Source organism: Bidens hawaiensis, unplaced genomic scaffold (assembly GCF_021521415.1).
Source record: "Bidens hawaiensis isolate Kalapana, Puna unplaced genomic scaffold, B.hawaiensis_p1.1 tig00034696_1, whole genome shotgun sequence".
NCBI classification, from domain to species: domain Eukaryota; kingdom Viridiplantae; phylum Streptophyta; class Magnoliopsida; order Asterales; family Asteraceae; genus Bidens; species Bidens hawaiensis.
In genome coordinates, this window is record NW_027496026.1 from 789 (window position 1) to 25447 (window position 24659).

Here is a 24659-nt window from a genome sequence, read left to right on the forward strand (position 1 = left end):
CATCAATATTAGTTCATTAAGTATTCGTGTTCGTTTAAAGTTAAACGAATGGACACGAACATACCCTTGTTCGTGTTTGCTCAATTTGTTTACACGTGTTCATTATTCACATATTGATGAGTACACTAGCCTCAATCTCTAGGCTCTGCCGATTTTATTTGTGTTCATGAACACAATTTTTTTATTAAACGAACGCGAACATAAAATCTCATTCGGTAGGTGTTCGTGAACACACTTTTTTCCTTAACAAACGAACATAAACAAAACCTTATTCATGTTCGTTTACAGCCTTATTCACAACGTCTAAGATACACTCACATTTTAATTTAGGAGAAACCTTTATCCGAGTAGAACACTAGGAAACACTCACCTGAATACATTATATACGGTGATATAAAACCCATTTATTGGTGGCCAGAGGATTTGAGATCATCTTCTTCTTCTTCTTCACGCAAATTGGCTTACTCCATTTTTGCCAGTTGAGCTCACACCAAAATCACCACCACCACCACCTTCAATATCAATATTATATTATGATTATAATTATAATTATAATTACCATTAACGCTAATCTAATCTTCTTCCTACATTGCTTGCATTTGCAATTCCCCCAATTGCTCTTTCTAGGGTTTGGTTTTTTGCTCATCAATTCCTCTAGTAAACCAACACACACAGGTAACTTTACTCTTGTTCACACCAATTTTCACTCATAATGATGATTATAAATCAAATACAAATACGTACAGGCGGAATCAAATGGATAAAGTAGACAAAATATAATGCAGTTAAATGATAATTATGCTGCCGGGATTGCTCTTGGTAACACAAGTAAAATGTAAGGAGTGACATTGGTTAAAACTGTTAGTATGTATTGTTACCGGCCAACGCGTCATACTTTGAATTTAATTAGTGAAATTAAAGTATTTAAAGTTCGATGCGGAAGCCCTACCTCTATGTTTAGTTTATTGCAGTTTTGGTAGTTTGATTCATGCTAATTGTAACGGTTTCCTTGATTGTTGAATGCGCTAGGATTTTGTAGTTATTTTGTGGAAAATTGGATTTTTAATAATCCTAACAATGACTTGTTGCCCGATAATAATTCGTAAACTTTCACCAATGATAATCCTAACTTTTACTTTTGTTGCCAAGAGCAATCCCAGCAGCATAATCATTTCAGATTTATACTTGATTTTCACTTGATTTCTCTCACAATGATGATTATGAACGAAATGGAGAAACGTACACGCTAAATCAGGTATAAATTAAATGTAAATCGAGTGTAAAATCTATGAAATTTATGCTAGCGGGATTGCTTTTGCCAACAAAAATGAAGGCTAGAATTATATCGGGCAATAGGTCATCGTTCGGATTATTACAATCCATTTTTCCTTATTTTGTTAAATGATTTACCACTATTTAGGTTTATTTTTGCTAATTATGATCTAAAGTAAGGTTTAATGAAATCCAGTATATATGTGAACTGTGTTAAATAAGCTCAAATGTTTAATCCGAGAGTCTCGTAACTATCATTAACCATTTCTGTATTACTCGCAGGCATGAGACGGTCTAGACACAACAATGCATTACAAATACAAGACGACTGGCCTATCAGAAAAGTCCTCACACTTTCAGACGTTGACATAACCGACCCCTTTCTCACGCTACCTCGCCAACCAGTCGAAACTTGCATCCTCGTCCACCTGACTCAGCTCGAGCGCAATCATTTACTAAACTGAGAGCAAGTTCTCATCAATGCCCAAGACGATGACACTGGCGACACTTATATAATGAAGTTAAAATGGCGCGGTAGTTATTACAATCTTATTGGCAAATGGGGTAGTATCGTCCGCAGCAAGGGACTCGACGTTGGAAAAGAGATTAAAATGCGTTGGTTTAACGGATGCCTGCACTTTTCGGTTCCACAAGTTCTTTCTGTGCCACCGTTACAAAGCATTCCTGCATCCGTTGTGCAGCATGACCAATGGCCTATTAAGAAGGTGCTGACATTATCTGATGTGGACACCAGTCACCCTTTTCTACCATTGGCACAAAGATCGGTTGAAGATCATATTCTTGTCCATTGGACACCAGAACAACGCGAGCTTTTGAGAAACGAAGAGCAAGTGAATTTGAATGCTCGTGATGTTGATACAGGCGAAATATATGTGATGAAACTAAGGTGGCGCGGTAATTATTATAACTTAATAGGAAAATGGGGGAAAATTCTTCGAGGTAAAGGATTAGGCGTCGGGAAAGAGATCAAGATTTGTTGGGTTAACGGTTGTTTACATTTTTGGTCACCTACGAGGAGACAGTTTTGCCTGCAACAATTCCATTGATACAACAACCACAACCGCAGCAACAACTGCAACAACAAGAACACGAACCACACGACGAATGGCCGATTAAAAAGGTTTTAACTTTATCTGATGTGGATACAAATAATCCGTTTCTTACTTTACCCGGGAAGTCAGTTGAAGAACATATTCTTTTGTACTGGGCGTCACAGGCACGAGAGCAACTGCGAAACGAGCTCCAGATAAACGTTCATGCTCGAGATTATGACACGGGTGATTCGTTTTTGATGAAGTTGAAGTGTCGGGGAAGTTACTATAGTTTAGTTGGAAAATGGAGACAGATTATCAGAGGGAAGGGACTGCAAGTTGGACAAGAGATTCGGGTTCGGTGGGATAGCGGATATTTGGTGTTTTCGGTTCCTCAATGATAGTAGTAGTGATTGTTTTTAGGTAGAAGTTGATGAAAGTAGTTAAGTTATATGAACATATGCACAATGACAATACTCTTGTTTTGTAAAGTTTAAAATCTTTCTTTACCATTTACATGATTAAGGTTTAAACATTTTTTTTGGTGTTGAAGTTATTCATACCCAATTAACCCGACTGAAACGGATAACAAACGGATAGATCCTGCTGGGTAGTTTGGTTTTCGAGTATGGGAACATTTGCGTTTCGGGGTAAACGAACTACATTTCAGTATTCAGTTGATAAAAAATCAAAAAAAGAATCAATTAAACTTAATAAAGCCGATTAACCCGATTTTATTTTTTTTTTAATAATTCTATTTTAGCAGCTATTCCTTTTTCCCTCATTGGATCCAGAAAACCCAATCGATTAGTAATTAATACTTTAACCACTCGACAATCATCTATCGATCTCATAAATTTGTTAACAAAGATTTTGGTGTCAAAACGATAACAGACACGTAATAAATCTTAAAGAAGATAACCAGAAAAGTCTGTTATCAGTATCTAACAAATCTGTTCTAACCAGAACTCGATAACCAAACAAGCCGAACTCAATGAACCCGATTGTGGTACGGATTGGTTCACATTTACAACATCATACACCAAAATTCCTATAAAAAAAACTATTTGTAGTTTTAAGTTGATTCAGAAGCAAAAGTCTCATTTAAGCATTCAAACATTTATTTCCGTATATGGTATAAGATAGTTAAAAAAAGATTTGAACATAGATATTTTGCCATACAAGTATATAACACCTGTTACTCCCTAATATTTCTTTCTCGAGCTAATGACTTGCTTAAGTCTTTAGTTTTGATGTAGCTCATCTTTTTTAAGAATCCGTAATTAAATAATTTTTGTTAAACAATGAAATATTACTATTGAATAACCTGGTTTTATTATTCTTTATTAGTATACATTATAATAAACATAAAAAAAATAAGTGAATTGTAAACATATTAATTACAAAAATAATGGTAATAGTAAAAAATGAAAACAAGACGACTCCGCTGGGGATCGAACCCAGAATCTCTGGTTTCGTAGACCAGCGCCTTATCCATTGGGCCACGGAGTCTTTTGTCTCTGTTTTACTAATGTGCTTTATATTTGAAAAGCATGAGATTTTTATTTTATTCTCATAAAGACATCTTTGTTATTCTGAATAATATTCATCATTTTCACATCATATATAATTATGGGGAACGAATTTGATAATTTCAAACCCACTCATAATCTCATATAATTATGGTTACTCGTGTTTGTGTAAATTTACCATTTTTTGTAAACATTTCATACTGTTATGAACATTTATAACTTTGTGACTATCCACATTTTAACATTCATTTACCATTAAGTTTGTATCAATATTATGACCTTATAAATAGAAGTTTCTTATATTTGATCTATGATACTCAATGAAAAAGTTCTCGCATTCTCTTTATATTCTCCTATTGTCATGTGATGTTAATAGGTTGTTGTTTTATAACACTTTATCGGCATGAGTTTCTATATTTTATCTTGGCTCAGTTATCAGTTGGCTTCCCTTAACTAACCAACAAAGTCGTTACCAACAGCTATATTGCCACTATAGCCTATCGTCCTTTCTTTCCTCTCCACGTCGATAGTCGCGATACAGTTTCGTAACTAAGGTACGTACCAAGACTGACATATTATTTGATCTTTGATAAATTAATATGCACATTTTTCTAACCCACCACGCATTTGAAGGATTAATATCTATATTAGTTTATATGTTTTTAAATCGGTTTCCATATCACACATAAGATTTTCCCAACTTAATTACTAATATACTCTATCGAACTAGCCATGTATTTAGTTGCCATTCTCTACTGGCCGCTATAATATTGATGTTTCTTCATCTTTATGAGCCGGTAGGTAATTAATTATCATATTCTTAACGATCTTAGATTCCGCAGCATACATTAAGCTCATATATACTGTCTTGTAAAATTCAAAAATATGGTACTCAATGAAAAAGAGCTCTTGCATTCTCTTTATATTCTCTTTATATTCTCTCTATTGTCATGTGATGTTGCTTTTAGGCTATGCGTAGTGGAGGGGCTATAATTTGGGGCGTTTTGCGCCGTGTGGCGCCCAGTCAGCAAGAGGTGAGAATTTGTTTTTGGGGTGTAATGGTGTAGGGGCTACAACTAGTAATATAATATATATATATATACATATACATATGTATATAACACACACATCCAAACATGCTGGGCCCACCACCCCCTTCTTCCAGGCGACTTCTCCTCGCCCGCGCCCCTTTTCGCCCAGAGGGGCGGTGTTCGCGCCCCTAAGGTCAAGTGTAGTGGGACTTCTCCTCGCCCGCGCCCCTTTTCGCCCAGAGGGGCGGTGTTAGCGCCCCTTCTCGCCCAAATTGTAGCCCCACTACACTTGGCCTTAGGCGGTTGTTTTACAACTCATGTTTCTCTTTTTAGTAGTCATCTTTTTATGCGTAAAATGTAAAGTCTATTTTATTAGTAACATATAAAACTTGGCCCGCGACCTTCATATCTACCGAAATTTTAAATCATCGTAACAAATCTGAATTCACCTTCAAAACCGAAAATACTTTGTACCCGACTCAACCCGAAAAAATTTATAAACCAAAGGATTACATAACTTAAGTAATGCTTTGAAACAAGACTTACTATTATAATCACATTTGATATTACTAAAGTAATATATAACTTTATATTGATTTTTAAACCTAAAATATTTTGTACCAAACTCAAATTCAGGTAAACAATTTGGCAACCAGACCCAGCAAGAAACTCATGAACCGTTTTTCAAGTTGAATAATAACTCGAAACCCGACTCTGATCTCAACTGCGTTACAAAAACAGGCAACCGACGTCACAGATTAACAAGCATCATCACAAACATTAACGAAAATGTATTAAGTTAAAAACCCCAAGGGGAAATAACCGAAAATAAAAATCTTTATTAGTTCTAAACATCTTTACAAACTGCTCTTCGCCACAAAAATAAGCTGGCATATACCGACTCCCCATCATCGTTCATGACGCTAACCTCCAAGACCATTCATGCAGCCGAGTCGAACCCATTTGGGTCAACTCCTGACTGATCACATAACCGTCACCACCCAGCCCCCGGTTAGCAATTAGTGACAACGTCTCGTTATGTTCGTCAACAATCCTTCTTGCAACCTCCAAATCCTGCAGACTGTTCAAAGCTAAAGAGTCGGCAATCGGGAAGTAAACGAGTATACAAATCCCGACCCCGACACAGCATAAGAGAGAAAGAAAAGCCAAGAATGCAACGACTTCGAATACCGCACCTCCTGGGTTAAACAGAACAGATAACCCTAGCAGCAAAACCCGTAACGGGTAAAAACAAGAAACACAAAATATAAAGGTGTATACGCGTTTTCTCAAGCCCTTATTAATCACCCGACTCAGTATCTGCCTCCCGAGCCAGAATAAATAAAGCGTCAACATACCGGCAAAAACACCGAGAAATATGGTGCTTAGTAACGGGTAGAAGCAACGTACCACATCATTCGGATCGTCTGGGTACCCGGTTGTGACTTTGAAAAAGTACCCATTTTTGTTCACATGTAGATCCGTCTCGAATGCAGGTCCCACTAAAACAACTGCCGTTTGAAGCGCGAAGAGCGGTAAAATCGATAGAAGAATGTAAACCATTGTTTTGAAGCTCCATTTATGGCTTAACGGGCCCGACTCGGTATTTTGCAGTGAAGCACGAAGAAGGAAGACGAGAGTGACAAACATACACGGTTCTGAGAATCCTAGGTTTGATACGATGTAGCATTTACATACGGTTTCCTGATATTTTGGATCGAGAGAGTCTAATACCCGACCGTTACGCCTCAACAATTCTAAACGAAGTAATTCTCCGAACCCCCACCATATTCCGAGTAAGATGAAGATTATTCTAACGACTGACGGGCCACCGAAGTATCTGAGTTGGGTTTGTCTTTGACTACGAATGCGGTCTCGGAAGTAGACAGAGTATAATATGCAGAGTAAACCAACGACACCTAAAACCGCAACGAAAGTGATTGTAATCACACCGAGTGCATCAGCACCAACGTTTGTCAGGGGCATTAATCAAAGCATAGGTTCCACGCATACTATTCGACAGCATGGATGATACACAAATCCCTGTTGTTAACTACTCTTTGTGATAACTTGCTAACTAAACCACCTGCATTAAGAGAAAAATAAGAATGTTATTTGTAAAGTCACAAGCATCAGATGACTCAAATCATAACGAACAAAGCAATAGATGTTATAAGCTATGTGATACGGAGCTAATACAAGAATTGACGGATCCGTACTGGAAAAAAGCAAGCAGGCTCGAAAAGGACGCAACTTAAAACAAGCATACGTTTAATCTGCGGGGGGCATAAAATACGAACAAAAACAGAAACACATGTCGGACATTGTGACAAACATCTCTTACGAATTTTACGCAATTTTAGCGATTTCAATTTATTCCTTATTGATTGTAAAAACGTGTGAATTGGAATTTATTAACTCACACGTTTATTTAATAACTTAATTTAATGTCTACTCAACGCTGACGCTGTCATATTTGAATTCCCTAGATTCAGCAGTGCCTACCAAAATGGCTTCTCGCTTATTTAGAAATTTATCTACTTTTCCTTTAACGAGTAATCGGCACGTAACGAAAGTACAAAACCTTAAGGATCAAGGACAGCTCGAGCTCGGGCTCATTAACTAAATGAGCTTTATATAAGGCATGTGAATCAAAGAATTGATACCACGTATTGAACCGAAACACGTATACGGTAAAACACCCAAACACATATTATTAAGAAACTTGACAATGACAAAAATTAAATACAATCAATAACCCAAGCATGGTATTTATAATCTAACCTATACACATACATTAGTGATTATACTACAATTATGAGTGCTAAATAATAGGACACAATAATTATCACAAACTGTAACCACTGAGTCTTTAGATTTGAACTTTATTAATGTGAAAATTCTGTAAAACCTAACTCTAGTTAAAAATAAAATATATATATATATATATACACACACACATAATTTTGTGTCAATGAACAGCAAGTATCTTACTAAAAATCCAACATCTGTGGCATAGATCCATAAGCAAAGCATAATTAAATTAAACAGAAGTTTTATAAAATTATGTTATGTTATGCATGTCATAATTAACCATCAATATAACACTTTCAACTCCTTAAAAATCATCAGATAATAAACAAATAAAAAACATACCAGTAAAGATGTGAAATTGTGGATCTCCTGAAGGTGGAAGAACAAAGATTGAAAATTGAAAAACAACCTAGGGGAAGAGAGAGACAGAGGGTACAACTTTGTTGTTGCTGACGGCCTGTCTCCAGCATCAAGCCAACCAAATATAAGCAAATTACTGTAATATTATTATTTACTATATTATGTCTTTTTCTTTTTTAAAATTAAATTAAATGGTGGTGGTGGTATTTGTTTTTTAACAGCTAAGACCGGCGGTTTCAAATACTTATTTATGTTATTATTTACCAGAATAGTAATATAATCATAGATAAAAATATAAGATTTTTTTTCTTCTATATTCATATCTTTTCCTTTGTTTTCAAATATTAAATTAAATTAAAAATCATTTTTTCTCATTTTTCCTTCTCATAGAAATAATATGTTTTCATACAAACAAATTCAAAATATTAAAAAATTATAGACGGTAAGTCGGTAAGAGTAATTTTTCAAATATATAAAAATAACATTATCTTTTCTATCTCTTTCACTCAAAACTATTCATTATATTATAAAAAATCTCACTCACAAAATATAGAGGATAAGATGGGAATGCTAAATTTGAAGTTTAATTTAAGAGAATAAAAACAACCATAAATAAACCATTTTCATTCACAAACCAATCTTTATAATAAAACCAATTACTCTTTTTTCCGGTTATCATGCTCAATCAAACCAAGCTTTTCACACTCATTGGTAATCTAACATTCATTATTTATTATTAAATAAATATAACTTATAATCGTTATTTTTTTTATTAAAAGTGTCTAGAAAAATTAAAAATCTTACGAACGAATATAAAGTTGACAAGTGTCGGATAATATAAATCGACAAAATTAATAAATATTATATTAAAAAAATATTTAATATAATAAAAAAAGATAAAAAGTTAATAATGTAAGACCATTTTTATTTATAAATAAATTCAAATCAATCTTTATTATAAAACTAATTTACCTTTTTTCCACCTACCCTGCTTAATCATATCAAACTTTTCATACTCATTAAACTATTCGCAAAAATGCATTATAACATGCAAGCCTAGTCAGCATGTCGCATTATTTATTTCTTAGGTATTCATCTCAGATGCACATTTTACTCTCAACGCTATCATATACATTCTTTTCACAAGCAACCTTTTTCATTTAAAAATCAATACAAATCATTCTTTATTCTAAAACTAATTTACTATTTTCCACCTACCCTACTCAATCATATCAAACTTTTCACATTCATTAGACTATTCGTAAAAATGTATTATAATATGCAAGCCTAGTCAGCATGTCACATTTGTTTTTCAAGTATTCATCTCAGATGCACATTTTACTCTCAACGCTATCATATACATTCTTTTCACAAGCAACCTTACTATTATCACATCATCAATATTCTTTTTATTTTTATTTAACCTATTTCTTTTTATTAAAGAAATTATTTAAATAATTAGATAAAATATATAAATAAATTTTAATTATAACACTGTTTTAAAAGAAATTAGTAGTTGAAAAGTTATAAAAAGAAAATTAATATTTAAATTAATATTTAAAATTCTTAATAACAAGTCGTGGGATCTTTTAAAATTATTAAACAAAAATAAATAAATAAGTTTGCTCTAGATTAAAATGTTAAATCTTAAATGTATATAAACGAAACCTTTAAAAACTCTTTAGTTGATTCCTACATTTTCTCAAGCCACCAGATTGTTTTATTTGTAAATATAGACTTTTCATGCATTTGACCCGAATTTATGGGTATGAGTCTCACCAAACTCAGATAACCTTAAACGGGTTATAACATCTCATTATATTAAAAACTAGTTTTTATTCCCCGTATTACGGAGTTGTTTTATATTATTCGTTTATAGTCTTTCTATAATATATATAAACGAGAACATAAAAATCCTACGTGTCGCGATGTGGTCGCTCCCATTTTTTTGGAGTCACCAAATTTGTTTGATTTTTAAATGGAGGGTTCTCATGCATTTGACCCGAATTCACGGGTATGGGTCTTACCAAACCCATATATTTCTTAAAACGGTAATAACATATATATTATTTATAATTAAAAAACTAATTTTATAGCAAAAAATAAAATAAACGGGTATTGGGTCTCATCAAACCCATGTAACTTTTAAACTGGGTTATAACATCTCATTTATTTATAAAACAATTTATCATCAAACCATAAGTATATTATTCACTTCATACAATTAAAAAAATAAAAATTCAAAAAATAAATAAATATTAAAAACAAATAATATAAAACAACCCCCGTAAGTTAGTCCTTAAAATAATAGTATGTGTTTAAATTAAAAACTATTCTCATCAAATTATTGATGTAAAAATTCCTATAAAATAGGATATACTAAAAATTATTATATGATTTTTTTAAAAAGATATTATTTATAATTAAGAAACAATTGTATAGTAAAAAAAATAAGCGGGTCTTGGGTCTTACAAAACTCAAATAACTTTTAAACCGGGTTATAACATCTTAGTTATTTGTGAAACCCTTTTATCCTCAAGCTCTAAGCATATTATAAATTTTATTAAAATAAATAAAATTAAACTCCAAAAAAAGTATATAAATATTAAAAACAAAAAATGTAAAATAGCCCCCGTATTGCTTATTTTTAAATGAAGGTTTCTCATGTATTTGACCCGAATTCACGCGTATGGGTCTCATCAAACCCAGATATTTCTTAAACGGGTTCATTAAATTAAAAACTAATCTCACCAAATATTTGATATAAAAATCCTATAAAATAAGGATATACTAAAAATTAATATATGATTTATTTAAATAAGATATATATTATTTATAGTTAAAAATCCAATTTTATAGTAAAAAATATAAGCAGGTCTTGGGTCTCATCAAACCTGTATAACTTTTAAACCGGGTTATAACATCTCATTTATTTGTGAAACAATTTATTATCAAACCATAAGTATATTATTGACTTTCATACAATAAAAAAATAAAAATTCAAAAAATAAATAAATATTATAAACAAATAATATAAAACAACCCCCGTAATATGGGGGATAAAAACTAGTATTTATATATATTTTGAATTTTAATTTTCTTTATTGTATGGAATTTTATAATATACTTATAGTTTGATGATAAAATATTCCACAAATAAGTGAGATATTATAACCCGGTTTAAAAGCTATTTGAGTTTGATGGGACCCAAGACCCGCTTATTTTTTTACCATAAAATTGTTTATTAATTATAAATAATATTTTTTTAAATCCAGATATTAATTTTTAGTATATCCTCATTTTATAGGATTTCCACATCAAATATTTGATGATATTAACTTTTAATTTAATGAGATGTTGTAACCCGTTTAAGGGCAATCTGGTTTGGTGAGACCATGTCTGTAAATTCGGGTCAAATGCATGAGAAGCCTCCATTTACAAATAAAGCAATCTGGTGGCTTGAGAAAATATAGGAAGCAACCAGAGAGCTTTAAAATGTTTCGTTTATATACATTTAAGATTAATCTCACCAAATATTTGATATGAAATTCTATAAAATAGAGATATACTAAAAATTAATATTTATTTTTTAAGAAAATATATTTTTATATTAAAAAACAATTTTATAGTAAAAAATAAGCGGGTCATGGGTTTCACCAAACCCAGATAACTTTTAAACGAGTTATAACATCTTATTTATTTGTGAAACCTTTTCATCATAAAATCCTAAGTATATCATTAACTTTCTTACAATAAATAAAAATTTAAAAAAATATATAAATATTCGACATACAAAATGAAACACAAATCCCATAATACAAGGAATAAAAACTAGTATTTTTTATAAATAAAACTTAATTAAAAGAAATCAAATTAGAACAACAAAACTACATAAAACAGCCATAAACAAAGGTTAGAAAGAGGTGGAAGCATAGCCGTTGTAAAAAAATTTATTTGAATTTTAGTTACAGTTGAAAACTTAAAAACATTAATTATTATTTACTTCGAATTGTAATAATTAACTTATTATTTAGTTAAATGTTTTTTATTTATGTGATTTATTATTTATTTCGTGTTAAACTCTAATTATTATTTACTACAATTAGTTATTTAGAAAAACAATGTAAAGATTTGATTATACTAAAAAATAATACTTTAAATTCAATGTGGCTCACCACAAATGCATTTAGGACGTTTGTGGTGACGTGCATCTCCTCCAAATGCATGTTGCACTACTGGCATACACCTGCCATCTCAGCTGAGTGTACACAAATACGCTCGCGTTACGCGTAGTCTTAGCAACTCAATCATCACTATTTTTTATTAAATAAATATAATTTATAATTTTTATTTTTTATTAAAAGTGACTAGAAATACTAAAAATCTTATAAACCAATAAAAGGTTGACAAGTGTCGGATAATATAAATCGACAATGATTAATATTTATTTTATATCAAAAATATTTTTTTTACAAACTTTGTTTCTAATAAACTTTATACCAGTATGTTCAAATAAAAAGAAATTAAACAAGAATGTGTCTTCAGATTTTTTTAAAAGCTTAATTATTAAAAGTTATCATAAACAAACAATATTATAATTAAAACTAGCCAATGTGAAAGAAAAATGAATAAATTAGAATCAAACCAAATATACATGTGTCATTGGAAATGATGGAGATTAAAATGTAAACTGGTTTGCTAAATTAATTGTTCACTCCTTTTTTTTGTTTATTTTAAAAAAGTTTTTCCATTTTGTGTTCAAAAATAGGATCAGTGGTCTAAATGAAACACTAAGAGAGAGATAATGTTATAGTCTCACTAATAAATAAATTGAAGTGTTAACTTGTCACATCCTCAAAATCCGTTAACGGAGTTTTACCTTTAAAGGGTGTGAACTAACAGGATCGGAATCATTAGTTATAATCAAACCATAAATAAAGTTTTCAATCCACGAAAACATTTAAGTGTAAATAAGTGCGGAAGCGTAAAACAATAAACCAAGTGTTGCGTCACGCAGGACGACTTAAAACCCAATTAATAATAACAGTTTAAAAATGAGTTTGCATAAACATAAGCGTTCAAAGTAATGCATGATCCTATACCGCGCGCCCGCCTCGTCTACCTGAGAATGACATACTAAAAGTGTCAACACGGGGTTGGTGAGTTCACAAGTTTATATAAAATAAAGCGTTTGCGTTTTGCGTTTAGCGTTTTGCGTTTAGCGTTTTGCGTTACCAGATAGTGTTAAATCAATTAAATATCTATAGGTAGCTAGCCTATAAAACAAGTATTACTAAGTGTTCGACACCGAAGCTGACTGTTTATCATGTGCCTTGCCACCAGGTCTATCCCGACCATGGTAATGTGTTAGCCAAAATTACACCCACTCGACCTCCAGTCGAGCTTAGCGTTGGGTGGGGTTTGTCAAACCCAGTAGTACTACTCAACAGTGACTCGCTATTATCCAATATTAAACGGTTCGATGTGTAGGACTTCAGTTATTTCGTTTGCCACTTAGCATTTACAAGTGATATATAATTTCATAACAAAATCTAAAAGCGTTTCGGAGTATGTTATCTCCCCCAAGTGAAAAGCGTTTAAAAAGTTTAAAAGGGGAAAGTGAAACTCACTGTTTGCGAAGAATTCCAAAAACAAGTCACCCAAGTGATGCGCGTCACAGAAAACCCTCCCTAGCGTTCTAAAACAACAAGGAGATTTTCTAAGTGTTGGAACTATTATCGAGTCTCTAGACTCGGCACATAATTCCTATGCATAAAATACGTTTCGTGTTTCGTTCGTGAATTGTGTGTGTCTCAACAAGCACATTGGTGATACATTACATGTGTGAACAACTACTTACATATCAAGTATTAATATTGTACATTACTAGCAATTATTTCCCGCAAGGGCAATTTGGTCAAAACATAACAATTATCTAGCAATTAGCACGTTTCATGTATTTTCACGAAGTTCATCAGCTAGTTTCATCAAGACAGAATTCTACTTGAAAGATTACTCTATTCAACAGATCATAGCATTTCAATTAATTCACCAAAAATCGTCACAAAAGCATACATGAGTTAGGTTTCCAGAACATATTTTATTGTATTTTTATTCATCATAGATTTCTCACAATGATCAAAACATTACAGCAAACTCACAGCAGTTAAAATCATGCGCAACAAAATGTTATTTGTTATTCCCATTAAATGACAAATTCAATTAATGCAAGACCAATTGGGTTAGGTTCTTAACTCAATATTTTAACTTCCAGAAGTGAAACCAACCCATCTGGTCTTGTAGTTCATGAGATATGATAATTACAAAACAACCTAACAGCAGGTCTCACAATTCAGAATTGCACTTCAGTTTTGTAAAATAATAAAAGTTAACTTTTACTCGTCCAAAAATTACAATTTTGGACTTCATAGAAACTAGACTCAACATAGCACCTTGTAGTGCTAACAACCTCGACCAATTTCCACATTAACATTTAGTTACAGTTGTCTAAACATAACTCACAATCTGTCCAGTACCAGTTTTGACCTTTAATCACATTTAAATCGTTTGAACAACCAAAACACCTCCAAATTGGGCTTGGTTGGGTTTTCTGAAAACTAGACTCAGAGTACTACCTTTTAGACTCATAAATAGCTCAGTTTGCTTTTATATTTAACAAGTTACATGTCGTTCAAGTTTAACAATCTCTGCTGTCAGAACTCAGCAAGTACAAACAATTGTCTAACATGCATCCTAAGCATACGACATATCTCCAAACATGTAATAAACATAATTATTCATCAAAATCAGTAGTAACCCTCTAGGGTTTACAAACAATCAATGATTTAACAATCTTTCACCGTTCAAAATCACATATGATCATCTAAATCAATAACCAACGCATAAACAATCATCATCTAGCATAAATCAAGCATAAGAACACTTAATACATGATATTCAATAATTAGGGTTTCATGTTTATACCTTAAAAACGCAGAAACAACCAAGAGAAAGGTGAGAGATGCTTAGAAACGAGTGTGGGATGCTCCGATTATGAAGAACAAGATCAAAACGAAGGTGATATGGATGTGGGTGTGGCGGCCGATCGCATGGGAGAGGGGAGGGGGGGCTGCCGATCGGGTGTGAGGGAGAGGGAAGAGAGTTAGTGTTTTATTATTATTAATAATAATAATATGTTACACATAGGTTCCTCAACTTTTAAGTATTACTTTTATAGCCTAAAGTACTTGTTTGCATCATGAGTTAGTGTTTTAAACAATATTATCAAATAGCACATAAGCCTAACACATAATTATCACATAATTATTGTTTGGTTGTTTTTCGTTTATTCACCAATGGTTTGCGTCAACTCATTTGCGTTACGGTGCAATCCCAAAAGACTACACATGTAGTAATTGTCAAGCGTCATTTAAACCCTAGTTTAAATGTAATGAGAGGTGCGTTATAGATCAAGTGATCTTAAGTTTGAATTGACGGAGTTTGGATTAACGGAGTTAACCTGAAATTGACGAGTGTCACATCACATCATTCCCATTTTAAAGAATTTTCGTCCCGAAAATTTGAGTCAAGTCGCGATGAGTGTCTGAAAAAGCAAGAAAAATTTTCAGTTTGTCATATAACTTATAACACAAGAATAGTAGAGAACCCAAACAAATGAACCCTTAGGCTAGGTGTATTGGATGGGCTACAAATTGGGGCGTTTTGCGGCGTGTGGCGCCCAGTTAGCAAAGGGTGAGAATTTATTTTTGGGGTGTAATGGTGCAGGGGCTACAAATATGAATAATATATATATATATATATATATATATATATATATAATAATCATATACATATATATGTATATATAACACACACATATGCATATATGCAGGGCCCACCACCTGCAACTCTCCCCTTCTCCCATGCAACGAGAAGAACTTGCCCCCGCCCCTTTTCGCCCACATATCGCCCGCGGCGGGGGGGGGGGGGGTGTTCTCACCCCTCTTCGCTCCTTTTCGCCCAATCCGACGCCCCACTACACTCGGCCTTATAGTTATGGTTTTTGCCATGAACCTACGACTATACATTTGAGAATCTGCACTAGGTGGTTGAACCCACGATCCCGCATCGAAACAATGGGGGCAGTTTGAATGATATAATCTTGATTTCATATATAAAGGCCGAGAAGATAAAGAACATAAATTATTAGAAAATAAATTAAATAGTTAATTTATTGTAGGGAGATAATTGTTAAAATTAGAGATAGGTTTAATTTAATTAGTTTATTTGCTTTCCTAGTTGAAGTTTTGTTAAGCTTGTTAGAATTTTAGTATAAATAGATGGTTTAAGGTAATTGTATTTTATGTGGTTTTTGTTCATAATAACATTGAAAGAGTCGTTATGAGTTACCACAAAATGATCCTTGTTCGTGTTGCTCGATTCAGTTAATTCCAACACAGTCGCCTTACTTAGAAAATAAAAAATATATACAAAAATAAAATAAAAAACTTTTAGTGTTATTTTTACTCGAAAAACCTGATTGTCGCAATATCTTTGGTAGTTTATAAAATCGTATCTTAAATATATAAGAGGAAAACAAAATATGCTAAAAAGTAGTAGTAATAGAAAAATAATAACAAAACTTTTTTAGATAATTAATAAAAGAAATGAAAAAACAATCACCGTTCATTCTTCAGTCAAGCTCAGAGGATTTTTTCAGGTTTTGGGTTATTCGGGTTTAAGATTAAAGGAAAGTGACCCGAGAATCGACCCAAATAAGATCGTATTAAACGTGTCGAGTTTCAGGTTTAACATAAAATAGTAGTTCACTCTTAACTAATTTAGACTTACGGTGTTGTCAGTCAACTCCAAAATACAAGTCAAACTCAACGAATTATTAATTCCAACTCCTATTGGTCACTGGTTACATAAAGCCTAACTAATATCTAAACAAAGGTTATATAGTTAAGGTGAAAATAATAATTATTTCTAGTTAGTCATAAACAACTACTATTCTTATTGATCATATGTTTATGTTTATTGTCTACCAACAATAGCAATTAATATTACTTTGGTTGCACATAAAACCAGAACAATATTAAATATCATGACTTAAAGTTTAAACAAGAGATCAACTAGAGATGGGCAAAAAAACCGGTTGGTGAACCGGTTCAACGGTTTAAACCGAAAACCGGTTTTTACAAAACCGGTTATTTAAAAACTGGTTTGACCGGTTTAGTAACCGCCGGTTCGTATATCGGTTACAAGTTCTAGAGAAAAAACCGGTTACTGAACCGGTTATGGAAAAAACCGGTTAATTTTAAAACCGGTTATTAAAATTAACCGGTTTTTTTTAAAAAAAACCAGTTAATTAAAAAAAACCGGTTATTAACCGGTTCTAACCGGTTTCTAAACCGGTCCTAGCCGGTTAGACCGGTCCGAGTTTTGCACCAAAAAAACCGGTTAACAAACCGGTCCGGTTATTTAAAAACCGGTTTTTTTCCAGGCCAAGAAAAACCGGTCCGGTTATTAACCGAACCGGTTTTTTTAAAAAAACCGATTTGTGCACCTCTAAGATCAACTACTATTCTTATAGATTATTGACTATCAACAATAGCAATTAATATTACTTCAGTTGCACATAAAACCAAATCAACATCATAAGTTTAAACAAGATAACTTTATCAGAAAAAGATAACACACGTCGGGTGCTGTATACCTCATCGTATTCTTGTTTGGCACGCAGATGTTGATAACATTCGTCAAGGTTGAATGAAAGTAGAAACTAACATCAATATAAATAGAACATACACAAAAATGATGATGAACTTATGTCTAGCAAATACAAAAATAAATAAAAAACCAAAACTGGGTACTTTATAGTACGTTGTTCAACATCACAAACCATAGTTCTAAAAACACACCAACCACATTTAAATAAACCTTTAAAATAAAACCCAACAAAACTCTACTTAAAGCACTTGGCATCCAAAAGAGCCTCACCCTCAAACGGCTCCTGATCCTCGATCATCTGATTGACACGCTCCTTCTGTGCCTCGTCTGAAAGGTCAACCTTGGTCCACTCGTAGAGCTCCATGTCGTAGCACTCGTCCATTACAAACTTGGGGATCTCTTGGCCACGGAACAACCACAAACCCTTCACCTTGTATGGTGGCTCGTTTCCAATGATCAACATCTTTCCAAATGCGTACTTGCGGGCAAGATCCATGCGTTGCAAGAATCCACCAACCTTGTTCATGGTAACAAATGAGACGGTGTTTTCATCGTTGTATTTGTAGTTGCAAAACCAAAGAGAGTAACCCTCCGAGTCAAACATGTCCCAAAATCCTGCAAAGATACATCAGAAAAAAACTTAACGTGTGCGGTGTATTTATGTTCTTTTCCAAATAACATGATAATCAAAATGAACAAATTCACAAACACAATGAATGAACAATAATAAAGACCGAAGCAAAATACCTAAAATCAGTTCTGGTCAAAATAAAAAATTGCATAAAAATTCAAGTATGTTTTTCCAGAAAGCCACAAAAGCCCATTTAGTTGTCGAGTCTGAGTTCAAGCCTTGTATAGGAAGATCATTTAAGTTCATCAATCCTTAATGAGCCTTGTGTAATTTAGGTTTCAACTCTTTTTGACTTATATGCACTAATTAACACTGTGCAGCTAAGCTCTAGCTACGCACGGCCTGCTTTAAGGTACCGCAAATGAGCTCGAGCCATGCTTAGGTTCATTTAAGGTTATTATCAAATAAGCTTGAGCCTAGTTGATCTTGAGCTTCAATTTCTGTTTAGGAGCCAAGCTCGATCCCAAAAACATAGGCTCAAAAGCTTGATCAAGTGGTGTAAGGCTCGATCTTAGCTTGGCTAGGCTCATTTGATAAGTTTGTCTATTATGTTGACTTTTTATTTATACCAAATTTAACAAATAACTCAAGTCAACCCGTTCAAAGTAAATAGTTTGCATCAATCCATTAAAAAGAAACGGCAATTGTTTCATAATCAAATAAAATATAAACTAAGAAAGATTAAAAAAAATAAAAAAATACCTTTAATTGCAACCTCACGGAAGTTAGATTTGGTGTTGGAGTAAAGTCTCTTCCAGTCATCCAAAACCATCTTACTTGGAAGAAGTAAATCAAGAGGGTTCTTTGGCTTAGGCTTTGGTGCCTCTTCCTCCTCCGTAACTTCAGGTTTCGGTTTAGGCGCATCTCCGTTAGTTTTAGGTGTGTTTCCATTGGCTTTAGGGGCTTCCTTTTTAGGCTCAGGTTTCTTAGCCGCAGGAAGAGGAAGGGTGGCCTCCGCCTGCTTGATCTCACCGATTATCTTGCTAAAGTTGGGTTGGTTAACCATGGTCCAGAAATACCTCTCAATGTGAGGATACTCAGACGTAAAGCTCTTCGGCCACAACAATTTAAACCCCCAAATCAAGTTACATGTTGTGATGATGTCGGCTAAAGTCACACGGTCACCAACCAAGAAAGTATGTGTGGCGAGATGCGCGTTTAGAGCATCGAGACCTCTCTTCACATTGGCAATGCATTTCTCCTCATACTTCAAAACAAACACACAACATTAATCAATATGCGTATACAGACACACATGTATATGTATATTAAAAGTTGAATTAGAAGAATGACTAACAGGTTTAATGTAGGTGGCATATCCCAATCTTGGCATGCCCCAAGCCCTAATGTTTTCATCGAGCTCAATCGACGAGAAATCAATCCATTGATTAATTTGGCCCTGCAGTAAAAATACATATGCTTCATAATTAATAAATTAAAAAACATAAACTTTTTTATAAACACTAAAAATCACAAAAAACTTACAAATTCAATTGCTGAAGAGCCAAGAAGAGGACTTCCATGTGCAACTGCAACAACCAAAATGATATTATTTAAAAGCATACACACTATTACAGTAACACACAAAATCATAACAATAATACAATCAAACATTAACCTGTGACTCACCATAGCGAGCCATCGCATTACTCTCGAAAACCGATCCCTCGGGAGTCTCGAGAACCGGTATCTACATCAATAAAAATCATACAACATAAAAGTTTACATTTTTTTAAAATGTTTAATTTATATCAAACAAAAAGTTTACAATATGCAAATTATTTACCAAAAGTTTTGAATTTTTTTTATAAAATGTGATTCACAGATCAAACCAAAACAAAAAAGGCAATACCTTTCCAATAGGATTCATCTTAAGAAACTCAGGAGTCTTATTAGAGACACCCATCTGAAAATTATCAGCCATCTTGATCTCAACACCAGCATACTCAGCAGCAATTAAAGACTTGTACACATTCTTGTTATCCCTACCAGCATGCACAATCTACAACCAAATCCAAATTAAAACAAAACCCTCAATCCATATGCTTCAAAACCCCTAAATATGATTGAATTGATGTGAAATTGAAGGGCTTACCAGAGCCATTGCTTAAGGAACAAGCGATTGCCTTGTGAGATCTGAATCAAGTGAGTGAAATTAGGGTTTGATTGAAGATATACACAGTAAATCAATGGTGGGTAATTGAACACAGAGGCGGATATTATTATTATTATTATACCTTTATTATACGAAACCGTCTACTCCTGAAGCAACAATTACGATTCTAGGGTTTTGGGGTTATAAAGGAGAGAAAGTGAGTGTTGTCTTAATGGGCCTAGGCCCAACTAAATTTGTAACAAAAGTTGTTTTGTGAGGCATAAACAAATTCTGAAACATGATTTATTTATAACATACAACAAGTTGCGCCGCAATTAGGTGTGCTCAAAGAACCGGTTAACCGAACCGATACGAAAATTAAACCGAAACCGAACCGGTTATGTAGAAAACGGCTTGGAACCGTTTGAAATCGTAGGTTCGGATCTGGTTTGTAATTTTCTCCACTGAAACTAGTTCTAAACCGGTCAACCGAACTGAAACTGGCCAAAACCAACAAAAAACCGGTCAAACCCCAAACCGAAACCGATCGTAACATGGTCAAGAAGCCGGTTCCACCCCGAACCGAAACCAATCATAAACCGGTTTTGACTTTTGTTTACCAAACCGAACTGATTTCAACCCGAACCGGTTTTTGACTTTAAATTGGTTTGTGCACCTCTAGTAGCAATACCCTTTTAGATAATAAAACCAGTCATACTAAAAACAAAGTTTTGTGTCTTATGGCTGAAGAGTTACTATGCCCGACCCATTTAAACCCTAAATCTATCCGCAAAATCCACGGCCTCCGGGGCTAGTAAACCAAATGTATTAAAAGCAAAAGGAAATTGGATTTTAATAATCTCAACTTTATGTATTTGGCCAATAATAATCCCAACTTTGAAAATAGCTGTCACTGGTCCCAACTTTCACACTATTTGTTTTCATTGGACCTCCGTTATAATTTTTATAACACCGTTAAGTTTTATCCAAATTTCAAATTGATTTTTAGGGCTTTTGATCGGAATGAGATTATGAATCCATTGATGTAAAACTTAACTTTAAATGACGCTTCAAACAACTTGATTTTTGTTAATTAAAAGTTTAAACGCCGGAATTGAAGCATCCTTTAGTCGTTTGGACCACCGTTTGGAGATAAATTTTACATCAATCGACTCGTATCCTCATTCCGATCAACGACCAAAATATCAGTTTGAAATTTGAAAAAAATTTAACGTCGTTAGGTTTTTTTTAACGGAGGTCCAATGAAAACAAATTGTGTGAAAGTTGGGACCAGTGAAAGCTATTTTCAAAGTTGGGATTATTATTGGCCAAATACATAAAGTTGGGATTATTAAAATCCAATTCGCCAAAGCAAAAGGGATAAACACGCGTTGATTTTCTAAACAAGTTTTTTCATGTTTAAGGGGGAACTTTGTCAAGATAGATTCAAATTACTTTTTTTTAAGAAATTATAATTTACAATAAAACGATTACAATTACTTTAAAATAGGAAATTGTGTGCATCAATAATTCACAACAAAATTGTTTTGTTACACGGAAACCATGTTTTTAAATTTGTTTTAACACCCACTACGTACATAATATCTAAAACCAGATTCGCTTACATATTCAATCTACACATGTGTAGCTTATGCGTAGCATGTGTATTTATATTTCATACATGTAACGCCCACTACCTATCGTTTAATGGCCTTTTTTATGTATATAACATAACACTTGTTTGTAACAAAAAATATTTATTCGAGTGGATAGCTTTACAACTGCTACTTCCCGATCTTTGTGAACGTTCACTTTAATTGGATAACTTGTTTTACTAGTTCAACTATAGAGAGAGGAACTAATGCTCACAATAACTTAGTTTTCAGGAATGAAACCCTCCATATTATGTAATGCACAATATATGAATCTTATATGTGCTTTATGGACACATCAAATACAATGGCAACATTTTCTTGAACCACAGATGTACCTATTAGGGGATACCACACCATAATCGAGCCAATGACACTGGACATATCACATATATGTGGTAGCATACAGAAGAAACTGTTTTGGGAGGTTTTAGATATTATGTACGCGGATCATTAACCAAGATAAAACACCTTATTACACATACTATTAATCCAAGTGAAAGACAACATGAGTAAATCCCTACATATGTGTATGTATATATAAGTCAAGGTTTGGGTAGTTGAGTTCTACCATAAATCCAAGAGAAAACATTGCATTTTGTGATGAGCCTAGAATCTTTGATTGAGAAAAAAGGGATTGAGTGAAAGAGTGCTAAATTACACTGATATTAGTTGTTTAAATATGATGCTTAGATTATAATCAAACAAGCTTAACTTCAATTGTCACTTTTGGTGGAGATTGTTGTAGTAAAAGTCAAAATTAACTAAAGTCAACTTACTCATAAGTCAATGTGTAGGGACTGATTTGTCATTGTTGTGACATTTAGATGTCAAGTGATATAGTTACTATATTCCGGGTGCTAAATGTATCAAATTGGAACTTGGGTTGTTAACAAGTTGTTAACCGGCAAGACTTAGGCGTTCAGGGTTTATAAGAAGCATGTTTTGGTTTGAATGTTATATGTTAACCAGTTTTGTAAATCAACACCAGAGAGTTACAAATCAAATAAACGAAAGCGAACGATCATTATTCAATTGAAAATGTAATTAAGTTACAGAAACGAAATTGAAATTAAATTACAAGAACTATTGAACAATCTGAGTTCAATGACACCATATATTAAATCCAACAGATCATGAAATAATCAACAGACCCACGTATATCTTTTCTTTCTATAACATCAGTTCAGGTTCGCCTTTAGCGTACCAGATCACTTGCATCCGAAACCCATGTCTTATACACCTCGTTAGAAATGTTAACAACATATATAGTCATAAACGCACTTGCGTTTCCGTGGGACCCGAACATCTGCTCTCAAAGCCGGGGTACGAACAGCCACACATCTTGGTTTACGTTTACCTAAGACAACCAGAGCCCTTGACTCGGGTGTCACATTGACAACAACCGACAGTTGGCTTTTGTCGGGACTTGGTTCAAGTATTATGTTGTCAACTGATGTCATTTCTAACACCACTATCTGTCCTGCTGTTGTATCCTCTTCATCAGGCTACTTATCAAAACTTTTTGCACCTTCGGACATGAGATGTGGGCTCTGCTTTCCAACTTTCTTTATAGCCTAACACTCTATATGTTGGAAGCCTGTTACATAAATAAAAACCAATGTTAAACTTTTGAAAGTACAAAAAAGCCACAATTATATTTTTAACACTTTCTATAAATAAACATTTAATAAAATAAAATGATATTATTACGTACCTAGGGACACATATTTTATAGAGAAGAAAAATACAACTACTAATTCTACCAATGTGGGATGGACAACTAAAGTAAAAATCAAAAAATTATCCCTTAACATATTATATTTGGATCAAATTTAATATGATGCAAGACTCAAATATGTGACTTATAATATCAAGCAAGAACTTGGCGTGTTCAGTTGAGAACTAATTAGACTGCGAAAACTTCCATGTGTGTGACCGTTCGATTGTGCCATTAGTTTTGATGTTTATCTCAGAATACTTTTTGGGCAAGTCTGTTGAGCGAATTGATAGAGGATTCGGTTGATAGATGTTTCTCAATGATCTAATTTTAGTGGTCAATCATCAAGAAGTCAAATTTGGTGTTAGCTGCTAACGTTGTACCAAGTTGAAGATTCAATTTTACACAGGGGCATAACTGATATCATGAATAAGATAGGAATCGCTTGGTTAACTAAAGAACACATGTTTAGAAAATGTCTCATGATTAGATTGTTTAAAGCATGGTGCAGTTTGACCAAAACTGTCAACTGGTCATAGTTTGTGTAAAGTGGGCCAAATTTGTTATTGGCCACATAGGGAATTTTGGAATTTTGGAAAGTTGTTGATGGGTTGACCCAGAAAAGTTAAATAGGTCAGATTGGTGTATGAGAAAAACTAGGCAATCTTATTTCAAAGTATTAGAGACATTTATGCGTAACCAAATGAGTCAAAATAAGGGTTAAAGTAGTGTGTGCATTGAGTACACCTATGCTAGAGATTTTGGAGA

The 24659-nt window shown here is 33.4% G+C and overlaps 2 protein-coding genes and 1 non-coding gene across 4 annotated transcripts; all 3 read right to left on the bottom strand.

Moving 5' to 3' along the window:
- Window positions 1-3763: 3763 nt before the first annotated feature.
- On the bottom strand, window positions 3764-3836 carry TRNAR-ACG (transfer RNA arginine (anticodon ACG)). The gene has a single exon. It is a non-coding gene; the product is annotated as a tRNA-Arg (tRNA).
- A 1873-nt stretch (window positions 3837-5709) lies between these two features.
- Window positions 5710-8126, bottom strand: LOC143586558 (uncharacterized). Of its 2 annotated transcripts, none has more exons than XM_077068081.1 (2): window positions 8040-8126; window positions 5710-6945 (listed from the first exon to the last, which is right to left on the bottom strand). In XM_077068081.1, exon 2 carries the CDS (start codon window positions 6871-6873, stop codon window positions 5803-5805), a length of 1071 nt encoding a protein of 356 aa, XP_076924196.1. In that variant the 5' UTR covers window positions 6874-6945; window positions 8040-8126; the 3' UTR covers window positions 5710-5802. The 2 variants fall into 2 exon arrangements, with proteins under 2 accessions (XP_076924196.1, XP_076924197.1); XM_077068082.1 differs by having other exon boundaries at window positions 8029-8126.
- Window positions 8127-17917: 9791 nt separating this feature from the next.
- Window positions 17918-20689, bottom strand: LOC143586559 (elongation factor 1-gamma-like). The gene is made up of 7 exons (XM_077068083.1): window positions 20520-20689; window positions 20277-20426; window positions 20054-20114; window positions 19910-19953; window positions 19722-19823; window positions 19127-19631; window positions 17918-18408 (listed from the first exon to the last, which is right to left on the bottom strand). Exons 1-7 carry the CDS (start codon window positions 20526-20528, stop codon window positions 18029-18031), a joined length of 1251 nt encoding a protein of 416 aa, XP_076924198.1. The 5' UTR covers window positions 20529-20689; the 3' UTR covers window positions 17918-18028.
- Window positions 20690-24659: the final 3970 nt, after the last annotated feature.

What these genes read in the sequence shown, in the direction of transcription:
- LOC143586558 (XM_077068081.1), bottom strand. Translation starts at nt 6,873, where the DNA reads ATGCCCCTGACAAACGTTGGTGCTGATGCACTCGGTGTGATTACAATC.
- LOC143586559 (XM_077068083.1), bottom strand. An exon ending in ATGCCACCTACATTAAACCT is followed by an intron (nt 19,632 to 19,721) that starts GTTAGTCATTCT and finishes TTTGTTTTGAAG; the next exon opens with TATGAGGAGAAATGCATTGC. An exon ending in CCGTGAGGTTGCAATTAAAG is followed by an intron (nt 18,409 to 19,126) that starts GTATTTTTTTAT and finishes GTATCTTTGCAG; the next exon opens with GATTTTGGGACATGTTTGAC.